At 43.3% G+C, this 11,835-nt stretch overlaps 1 protein-coding gene across 1 annotated transcript in view; it reads right to left on the reverse strand.

Moving 5' to 3' along the window:
• LOC128303336 (CD166 antigen-like) overlaps window positions 1-1,838 on the reverse strand; it is a 137,548-nt gene extending 135,710 nt beyond the window's left edge. The window contains exon 1 of the mRNA XM_053040262.1: window positions 1,718-1,838. Within this exon, the coding sequence (XP_052896222.1) occupies window positions 1,718-1,838 (121 nt within the window). The remainder of the gene's footprint in view (window positions 1-1,717) is intronic.
• Window positions 1,839-11,835: the final 9,997 nt, after the last annotated feature.

Raw genomic sequence — 11,835 nt, forward strand, 5'->3', positions numbered from 1 at the left:
CCCAAAGCGAAATACCCTTTCTGTCTCGGAAAGCTTTAGTTCTGCCCCAGTTGCTGTCTACCGTTGAGAGTGCGTAAATTTTAATTGTCAAGATTAACTTTTACATTATCCCCCGTCTGCCTCGCACGCATCCATTAGCCGATAAGCCGAAAGCGGGAATGTGGACCGTTGGCGCAATGAAAGAAAGTGGGAATATACCCACTTAACAAAAAGTTCCTTTCTTCCGGGACGATGCTTCAGCAGAGTACTAGTTTTTGTATGACGGGGAGGGGGGAAGGTCAGGTCAAATTTGACAGTCGTAAAAATTTAAAAGTCTGCGTTCGCCCCCCAATGTTTAATTGACTTAATCGACACTCTTTCCAGCTTCTTTTCATCGATCCAGCTGAAGAAGGTTGCCTCCACGAAGCAATTGTTTCAAGTGCCAGAACGATGCCATGACAATTTGCGCCAATTTAACCCTCTTCTCGTTGAAGGTTTGAAGTTAAAGGTAAGGTACTTTCCTTTCTTTATGCTTTAAGCAACTGCGGTTGATATCGTGTGATTAGCGTAAGAAGAGAGAATTATGTTTTGCCCCACCTATTTAAAATTATTTTAGGAAAAATTAAGAAAAACATCTAAACGTTAGATTTGATCGTTTTTAATCAGGGCAATGGAAGTGTAATTCAAAACATAATAAACACATTGATAAGTTCTTTTGTTCTATTGAGTTGATGCTAGCAATAGAGTAAAATTAATGCTCAATTTCGGGCTCAAAAACCATTTTCCACCTTTTGATTCTACGAACGCAATCAATTATTTTCTAGATTCAAAATAAAATAGTACACCCCGTACAGATGCTGAAAAAGATGCCATCATTTCCATCATCGCGAAAGCACAGAATCACTTAATCTGCCCAAAATCCCTCTGCCTAACAACTGTACTCGATTCCAGCGGGCAGGAACGATATTACGTTTCCATTTCCTGCGGTTTCACTTTCCAATCAATCTCGTAACAACACATTTTTCTTCGTTTTGTACCGGTAATACTTTTTAAAAAGGTTGCTTTCTTCTCTGTCGCCACCGTGAGGCAAGGCGGTGTTCATGACTGTCTTGAGTCGGACGGTATTTTTCCGTTAATTCCACCGAGCATCAGCTGGATCAAAACGATGAAAATCTAGGTTAAAAGGTGCGAAGGAAGCGAAGGTGGTTCGAAGAATTTTTGTCCCCTCGCCCTGAAATGCCGCATAAAACGCCGGAGCCAATGGAACCGGTGGCGCATGGGAAAAGAGGGAAAACGGGAATCACGAATGGCACAGGTACCTTTGGCAAACGTCAACAAGTTCTCAATCAATCATTGTAGCCCAAGTGTGCGATAAGCTTTTTTCGTACAATTTCTTCCACTAGCTGACGACACTCGGCGTGAGCAGCCTCTTCACTTCAACACGTTGGGTTGATTCATTCATCAAACACAAGGCAACAAACTGACAAACGAGCAAACGAACGATTGGACGACTGGCGCAAACACTGCGAGGAATCTTCTGTCGTCTACCTGCGCAAAGAAATAGGGACGAATGGTACGTCGAAGGTGCTTGAGACCATTGGAAAAATAGAACCATATGAAGGTGGCATTGTTTCAATAAAGATTTTCTCTAAAAATTACAAGACAATGCAACATCTTCAACATAAAATAAATCAATATTATCTTATAATAATTTCTGCTAAAGCTTAAGGACACTTACCATGCTTCTCCTTATCCACTGCCGCCTGCTGCAGACCGTTGGTATACTGTACAAAAATAATGTGGATCACGATCAGATTCAACACTTGGTTAATGATGTTGCATTTCATTTTTCGTCGCATTTTCTTTAACACCTCCGGTACGATAATTTCACTTCACCGCCTTCATCCACACTAGCTGTGCATATTTTTCAACAAGCTGGAAAAGAAATGTGGTATTGTAGCACTTGCCCAGCACTCGCGAAACCATCGAAGTGATGCTGCATTCTTGCAATATCATCCGCACTACACTTTATACTACTTCGCTCTGGATGCTTTCCTGCGCAACGGCTTTAGTTGCGGCAAAGAAGCAACTTCATTTCGATTTCAAACACATAAAAATCACTCGTACTCGAAATGCACTTATACACCAACAAACACACTCACACATATATATATCGGGACCTCCTTCACCTGGCAGAAGATCGTTCCTATCGTTTTACTTCTTCTGCAGCAACTACAAAAAAAGCAAGCAACACTTTTATTCAGCTCATAAATGGCATAGCATTTCCTCGCTGGACCGTAAAGTCATTCATTAAAAGAAAATGGCTTCAAGCTCTCCGTTACAACCATGCTGCACCAGCTCGAAGAAATCACGCTTTGCTTTGGTAGCAATGAGCGCTTGGGACTGCCGTCACTATGGCTAGCTCACGAGATGCTTTTGCACCGCCGGGGATAGTGTTAACTTGGTCAATGAGTTAATTATGTTTTACTGTCGATTTCCACCATAACACTCGGAGCAGAGTCGGTACGAAGGCGAAGGACTTTTCGAGTGACCGAATGGCTGCGATTGCTCACTGCGCTGTACATCATCGAACCCACATACTATTCGGCCACATCTTATCGCGTTGTCACCAGCGGGGCCTAATGGTTACCATCGGCTTAAGGTTGTGTTGGCGATTGCGAATCGATAAATTATTGCCTGCCCCACTGGTGGTGCCACCGCGCGCGGCATGTCTGCCACACCTGAGAAAGAAACAATGCAAGAAACGCGATGAGTTAGTGGTTTTTGAAAGGAGATGGAAAAATTGAAACATGAATTACGGCTACCAACGGCGGGCTGTGTGCGACTGCGGGAAAGAAAGCTCACCCCGGTACGCCTGTGAGCGCAGGACAAAAATAGCACAACGGATAGGTTTCGGTATGGTGTATCTCATGAACATGGCTAAATTATGGCTATGTCCCGTAAAATAAACCATGGATTAAGTGTCGTGAAATACGAGACAAACAATAGCAGTGTGCCTTTCGTGCCGGGGATGTTTTTTTTTGTGTGTGTGTGTGTGGCCACGAACGCCATGTGGTGTACCTTTTTCGGGACGGAATTGGGTACTTGACATTTTCAAGTCAGCTTCGGTGAGAAATGCCAGATACGTGGCTGTAAAAAATCATATTTTACCAAACAACATAAACTTTCCAGCGTGCGATGGAAAATGTAGTGGCTCACTGGCTGTTCGGAAGACATTAGGCAACGTTTGTTATTGTGTATAAAATTTGAAATGTCTTCTTCATCCCAATCCGCCATGCAACAGCTGATTTTAACAGCGGGAAGTTGTTTCGTGTGATAAAATGAGAGTGTATGTGGCAAACTGCCAGAAAAAAAAAGATGTTCCATTTAATATACTTTCAAAATGGAAGTTACTCTGGTGTGGTGCACTAGACACACAGCATTCCCGCGCTCTAATGTTTTGGAGGGAAAATTCAAACAAAAAAAAACTCGGCCCCGCAGCCACCAACACTGCTCGCTTTTCAAACTGTAAGTGAACGACGGCACAATGGAAAGAAGGACGAAAATCACCACGCAGCGCCCAAATACCAAAACTTTTGCCCAACCAACCGTTCAGCTATCGCACAGCCAGCACAGCAAAGAACAAACTAACAAACAACGTGCAACATTTCTGAGCAACATAATCGCTCTAATTAGTTCGCAACAGCCACTAAACTGCTGGCCTGGAGTGGACACACCAGCGTGTGTGCGCGCGGTTTCGCCACCGTTCCACCGTGCAGTGGTGTCTAGGTGCGGCAGTCGAACACACGGTACCACATGTGTTAACTTTAAACCACTGGTATGTATATTCCTTTCGAGCATATTCCCCCCCCCCCCCCCCACCCCACTAGGAGTTCACTTTAATATGTTCCCCTCCCACGTTCACCCTCGCTGGGGGATGGAGCTGTGGGAGTAACTTTTTCCCAATTTCCCGTTTAAACTTTTGTCACCCGTAGTTGATTCCGATGGCATCCCGATATCGATAGAGAAAATTGCTTTTCCGTTTCCCGTGTCAGCTAGTAATAGTACCCCGGCTGGGTGGCAGCAAGCTCCCGGAAAGTTTGCCCAGTTTTCGGTGAGATTGACTGGATGGAGAAAGAGGGGGAGAAGAGAGAGAGAGAGTGGGAAGCGTTCGCCATCCATAACATCACCCATCCAAGGCGAAGAGCCAGAGCAGAGATCTATCATCGATCATGATCAAGAGGCGAGTGAGCTGAAGCTGGAGGAAACGAAGTACCGAACTTTTGGGAAACGATCCATAATGCAGCAGAATGTAGCATAGCGACGGAAATTGATATCAAGAGTAGGCATCCCAATGGTAGTGATATTTGAATGTGTTCCATTCCATTCCACCAGGAATGGCTAAGAATAGCCGTTGCCTGTCCCGGATGGTACAAAGTTCTCCCACACCAGGAAACACCACCAAAAAAAAGTTCCAACGTTTCCATGCTAGCTTATTCTTCCTTTATTGCGTCGGTTCGTGCGAAAGTATATTTGTTTAAGAAGCAGCCCTCTTATATATGTCCTCTGTGTGTGTGCTCTATGTGTGTGTGTGTATGTGGTCAAGGGAATGTATCTGCGTAAGTCGGTCACATTGGCTGATTGGTTCTTACTCGCAGCCTGCTGCGTCTACCATTCCATTATTGGAAAAAGCCCCATTTTTATCAAACAATTCACGTACCACACACAGTAGGCGAAACAAAAATCGTTTTGAGATCCTTCGGAAAGCTACCCCCGCTCAAGAAAGGAAACTTTCTTTCTCGATCGTTTAAAATGTCCACCCAGCGGTGGTCAAAGTCACAGTCGCGGAAGCGGAAGGACCAAAATTGTGATTATGGAAACCATCACGTCGAACAGTGCGCTGAGCGTTCGCTTCGTTCGCCAGCTCAAAGTGGCTTGGCAGTGTTTGCAAAAGAGCGATTTAGCTTCGGGTTTTTTTTCCCTCCAGTTTTTAGGAAGCACATCGATGACAACTTGTTTCAACATCCACATACTAGTTCAAACGCAAAAGGATTTACCAATCCTTTCTGCTGCAAGAACTTTCCACGGGGCCCTGAGCAACAGCATACCTGAAAGCACTTTAACCCATTTAACCCTCCGGCGCAAGATCCGAAACGGATGCCGGGCACTCCGGGTCGAAATCTAAAGCACCGAATTGGATTGGGAGGAAGGGTGTTTGTGTGTGTATGTGTGTGTGTGGAAATCGCAATTCAAATCCACCACCCCGAAAAACAACGATACCGTCTCGTCTGGTAGCGGGTTGCGATTTCAATGCGAGATGGAATTCATACATATTTATCAACTAACATCATTAGCAGTAATCATTCCGTTTCGTCCGAAACCGTTTCATTCGGCAGTTCCCGGGCCCGACCCAGGCCGTCGTGGCGGTGCCCCCAACAATCTCGGAACAGCATTTCGATATCCGATTGACTTTCGTTGTGTTCGGCTCCAAGGACACCCAAACACACACACGGGGGTGGTTGGACGTTTGGTGTTGGGATTATTCGATTCGAGGGTGTTTTCTTTTTTCTTTTCTTCTTTTTTCGAGGGGGGATGAGGGGAAGATGAGTAAGCAATCGGAGCACTCGGGAAGAGCTCACGAGCCACGGGGTTTTGGGGCGTGCGTTTCAGTCTGTCGGCCATATTTACTCACGTGTCCACCCGATACACCAGCAATGGTGACCGGAAATTGCCACGCAATTTGGCACAGGGCGATGTGCTTGGAGCGAAGGGTTCTCGTGCTTTGAGGAGAATTAGATACCTGCACTGCTACCTTGCGCTTCCCCGAAAAATTCCGATATCCCTTCGCGTAGACGTCCGCAATCAAACAATTCGGAACCGGCAGGTCAAATACTAAGCAGCAGCAGCACCGACACTGTTTGTCGTCAAACAAAAGGTGAAGAATATGTTTGTCATGCCCGAAGCTTCTTGCCCGGTGCTGCGAGGTAAAGTGTCTGGGTGGTGAATACCTTCATTAGATATCCCGTACGTGGCCGTGGTGCGCGGTTTTCGAACCCGGGCATAGGGAGTGCGTTTGCTTTTTTTTTCTTCTTCTACTGAAGGTTCGGCGAATATTATACACCGTCCTTGCACGTGTCGCTCGCCGTGGTAAGGGATATCATCATGACACCCGCACATTATGTACGGTTCAATTGAATGGTTTGATCCTGATTGATTTCTCTACTCGGTGGGAATACTTGATGAGTTGACCCGCTGTTGGCCGGATCGGTGGCGGCCACCGAAGCAAACAAAACACCGCCTTTAACTTCGCCGCGCTGGGATAATAAATAAACCGAAACGCGTCTAGCGTGCTGGAGCAGCTTTACGCAAACATTTCTTCTGGCATTTACACAAATGCTAGTGGCTGATGCTTTGATGTTTCATCACACAGAAAAAAAAAACGCACACATACACTTCGCTCACCTCGGGCACAAATGTTTATCCATCATCAGCTGATGATTAATTCAATTTCGAGTACGTTAAATAGAATGGAGAAGCAAAAATTTACGTTCAACTTGTTTTTCGCTCTATTGTATTGGAAGGAATACACTCCCATGCCCACAGCTGAAAAGCTGTCATTTCACAAACAAAAGAAAAAGAAAATCAATTTGGCAAATGGAATCAAATCACGGCCAGACATACCCCAGCTAGCGAGCGTACAACGCTCCGTTGCGACAGTGCATCTTGTCGTCTTGTCTTCCAGAAAATGGCATTCTGCAAAAGTACCAGCACCGGCTGTAAATGTCGTAAAAGGAACGTCGCTGGGGCAAGTTCCGGTACCATATCACGGCGCGATCCGGGGAACGATCGAATGGATTGAAAAGTTTTCCTTCAATCATCTTGCCAAACCCCCGACCGCCACAGGCCCCCCACCAAAAACGGGAGGAATAGTGAAACGGATTTACTTCCTAACTCACAGTGACAAACGATCCGAACGATTTTCTCCATTACACGACGTTCGCCTAGATTATCGGAGCAATCGGGGATCGGGGCGACCGTTCGTCGCCGGGGCTCATTTCCAGGCAGAGTTCATCGGGATTCGAAAGGTTTGCCACCCGTGATGGTATGTGTGTGTTTTTAGCTTCATTCCTGTACATAATCATTGTCACCGGGCTACGCTTTGGCTGTAGGAAAAACTTTCCCCACGACCGAATTCTTTGTGCCGTGTGCTCCAATGTTTCCGAAAGCGAAATGACCGTTGGTACCGTGTCCGTACCAATAGTCGGGAAGTTCTCTCGTACGATTTGCACCCAAGAAAGTTAAATCTAATTTGCTAGATTTACACTTTTGATAAGCTTCTCTGCCATACATCCTCATCCTTTGCGGACGAATACAGCGAAAAGGTAGGGTCTCTGGAGCTTTAGCCTTTAAAATCCCAATAAGATCTCAATAATAATAAGCCAGGATAGAAACATGGCGCAACTTCATTCGGCTCAAACTTTCCACCCCGCCCGTCTTGTGTTCGACTGATCGGAATCGGAAATAAACTTCATGCGGGGAAAGGAAACTTATAACAACAAGTATGATGTGCAAGCATTGAAGTGAAACTCGGTCCATCTGACAAACAGACAGCATCGAGGTATGAAGATCGAAAACAATTCAATTCATTTGGGTTTTACTATGCTATTTGTAATTAATTTTCACACTTTCCCAACTACTAGGCGGTAGCATCAAATGCGTGAGTTTTGAAAGTGTTTTAAGGAACATTGCTTAATTAAACAATTAAATATATAAATATAATTATAATATAATATATAAAATATATATTATAATATAAATATAATTTAGTTTTATATACTAAAAAAAACACAACAAAACATTTTAAACAAAATGAATAAAATAAATAGAATAAATAAAATAAATTAAATAAATGAAAAAATAAAATAAATAAAATAAATAAAATAAATAAAATAAATAAAATAAATAAAATAAATAAAATAAATAAAATAAATAAAATAAATAAAATAAATAAAATAAATAAAATAAATAAAATAAATAAAATAAATAAAATAAATAAAATAAATAAAATAAATAAAATAATTAAAATAAATAAAATAAATAAAGTAAATAAAATAAATAAAATAAATAAATAAAAATATATATATAAATAAATAATGAATAAATAAAATATAAATATCTTAATACCTAAGCACAAAGATACATTACTTTCTTGTTTTCTTAAACCAAACGTTGAAGAAGTGATTTTTCGATTTCCATTCACTGCATTTCGTCTAACGTCTTCCCACTCAGCTTGGTACTCATGTTAGTACCTTTCGCCCTCGAACTGTTGAAGTGCTCATCCACATAAACACAACAGTCAGCGACCTCGAGATGGAACCGCGTCGGAATGGGTGCCGGATCCTTCGCACTTTGTTATCTGAGTAATTTATTCATAAACGTACAATGGTAGCGATAATGTGTTTGCCTTCGTACACGGCGCAACGCGTCGTGCAAAATCATACTCAAGCACAGCCAAACACACCGACACCGATGCCAATATCCATCCCACCATTATGCCATAAACAATTCAACCACCTTTTTGTTTCCCCTGTGATTGAACCGTCTTCACCGATGTCGGCGATGCCGTGCGCGTCAATTCGCGGCCAAACCGGCACGATGGATGGATGGTAAATGAAGCGGGAAAAAGAAAGTTAACCCACCGTCGGCAGCAAGGATTTTACCACGCGAGATGTATTGTATGCACACACAGACACACACACACACACACACACACACACACACACACACACACACACACACACACACACACACACACACACACACACACACACACACACACACACACACACACACACACACACACACACACACACACACACACACACACACACACACACACACACACACACACACACACACACACACACACACACACACACACACACACACACACACACACACACACACACACACACACACACACACACACACACACACACACACACACACACACACACACACACACACACACACACACACACACACACACACACACACACACACACACACACACACACACACACACACACACACACACACACACACACACACACACACCCACACGAGGGTATTATAGCGTCGGTTCAATTCACACCAACATCAGCGGCCGTTCGGGGCGAAACAATTCCACCGAAGCGCGTGGTGGGCTCGGGCGCAGGGCGAGTGGGAATGATTTATTCAGAAAATATAGCACATAAGAACGAATTATCTTTATGTGGAATGATTGATTTTGACTTTTTTATTTGCTTTGAGCCGGCCCCGACCGGTGGTTGGTCCCAGTGCATCGCTGGGCCGGCATTGAGATTTTCCATTTACAATTCGATCCTTTTCTTTCCGTGCGATGTGGCTGTTCTTTGCCGATGCTTGCCCGGGCCCGGCTTGATCGAGCGTATGATTCTTTCTGGGCGTGTTGTGTGTGTGTGTGTGTGTGCATTCTCCTTCCCGGCTTATGCTCGACTGGAGCACGATTGAGCGAAAGTACCATTGGTGCAATCCACCCGGAAAAACGAATCTTCTTCAATAGAATTCTAGCAAAACGTTACCGATCCCGTTACCGGTATGCGCTACCGAGGAAAATCAAATTGAACGTAAGATAATTCAATCCCTCGCGGATAACTTGGTATGAAAGCCGGTTAGGAATGCAAAAGCGGTTGGTTCTATGGGCGATGGTTACAGATTAGCGTTCTATGAAAACAATGGCGAGATCATTTGGCAACGTCCGAGTAATTGTAACGGCAGGACGCAAGATGAAAACATAAAGTGGGAAGAATAAATACGAACCGCTTAAGTGCTAAGAATGGAAATCAACCTCGATATTCGATATGTACATTGTAAAAGGTAATAACTTTACGTAACAACGGATTGGAAATTATATAATTCGATTTAATTGAACACGCTTTAAAAATGATGAGGGTTATTAACAAGTTGAACTATTTTCCGGGACCTTTTTAGTTGCGGATTTTTTTGTAGTAACATCTTCAATTACAGGGTTAACATATTTTAAAACTTTGAACATTAAAGTAATCATATTTCAGCCGAGTTCACTCGTGGTAGAGTTCGCACAAGGAAAAACCCCCAAGATATTGTGAATTGTACAATAGATTAGGTTACCAATAACTATAAGTAACCTGATCGTTTTTCTTGAGTATGACGACATTTCTGATCTTCTGTTTTTTTTTCTTCTTTTAATTAAACAATTCTTATCGAACATTTTAAAACTTGTTAACCTAAACTCCGGAGTTTTAAATAATGTTTCTGATTTTCCTTTAGTCCTAAGTTCAGCGTCGAAAGCTTCCGGCGCGATCGAGTTACATAATCGCACCACTTATTAATTAATTATTAATATTTTTCTTTAGTGACTGTTGTAAAAACATTTAAAGTAGAAAATATTGAGCGAATGCCTTCTTCCACTGTACAGAAATGATGCGTATGGGGGAAAAAATATATCTTTGTTATTATGCCATTAATAGCAATGCACGTGTTGTACAACGATGAAGCTATAATTTTTGCATTTCCCACCAGTTGGATAATATTTATGCGATGGTCGCAAATTTACTGCCTGCTAAAAATCATTTTTTCGGCCATCTCAATCCACTCCGCACGGCACGGCATACGTATATTCACGCGCCATTCACTGGACTGGCCTGGAACTTCGAATTAAAAACCCCATTCGGAAATAAACGAGAAGAATCATGCCTCAAAGCCAAAAAGCCATTGCGCTCTGCACGGGTGCATAAGATTTGTGTGTGAGCGAGCATTAAAAGCGCCAGAAATGTTTTGTTGCCTGCAGGCGAAAATAAAAATAGCGCACCCGATATTGTTCTGGTTGTTATTTTATTGCAATTTCATTTTTATATTGTGTTTCAGCTGTGATTGGTTTGTGTGTTCGTTTTTCTTTTTCTCGCTGTTTGCTTTTTGCTTTCTGTTGCTCTAGTGACCATCGGCACTCGGTTCGAATATCAATTCATTTTGTGGCTCACCGATCGGTGAGGCCAGCCCGAGCACGCGGCGGCCAAACGCAAACTGAGTACGCATTTCGCACACGGATTAATGCACTCGAGCATAAGTAACGGCCACTCAGTGCCGGACCCATCAAATTTATTGCTGCTTTATCAGATTTCCCCGTGTGCAGTTGGGTGTGTTTATTCTACGAAATAAGTTCAAAAGGTCCAGTTTATAGGATATCATGTTGTAACCGTTTCGCACAACACGGCCAGTTCGCGGCCGGCTCGTATGGGATTCGCAGGAATTGGCAATTAGTTTTGGGATGTTTTGTGATTTTTTGCATATTTGTAGAACGTTTTAGTAACATTTTGCAATGATATTTTCCATGCGTTCGACAGAAATTTTTTTTAAATATCAACTCGATTGATCTTATCGCGTATGGATGCGTTTTTGAAGTTTGTTTTGGGTACTTCGAGAGCATTCGAAAGCAGGCAAGGATGTAATGCGAATGTACATTCCCTTTAAACGCAGAACAAATGTATCCTGCAGCAACACATTGCGCTTGGAAGGTACCGACCACACACACACCACGTCGTTGTCCATCATTTCACACTTTGTGCCAGGTAGCAACGCGGTACGAGCGGTACGAGCCTGGGGAACGATTTTTGATCTACTCCTACGTGCCCGGAATCGAAAGTGACCCATTTAGGCCCATCCGGGGGCTAAATCTGTTTGCCTCAAGCACCACCATTTGATGAAGTGTGCGCCGTACGAAGTCACGCCTTCGCCTTCGTGTGAAGATGGTGCAAAACACAGTTCACGTTTTGTTGCGCTAGTTTGCACCTACCGCCT

Source organism: Anopheles moucheti, chromosome 3 (genome assembly GCF_943734755.1).
Source record: "Anopheles moucheti chromosome 3, idAnoMoucSN_F20_07, whole genome shotgun sequence".
Taxonomy (NCBI): domain Eukaryota; kingdom Metazoa; phylum Arthropoda; class Insecta; order Diptera; family Culicidae; genus Anopheles; species Anopheles moucheti.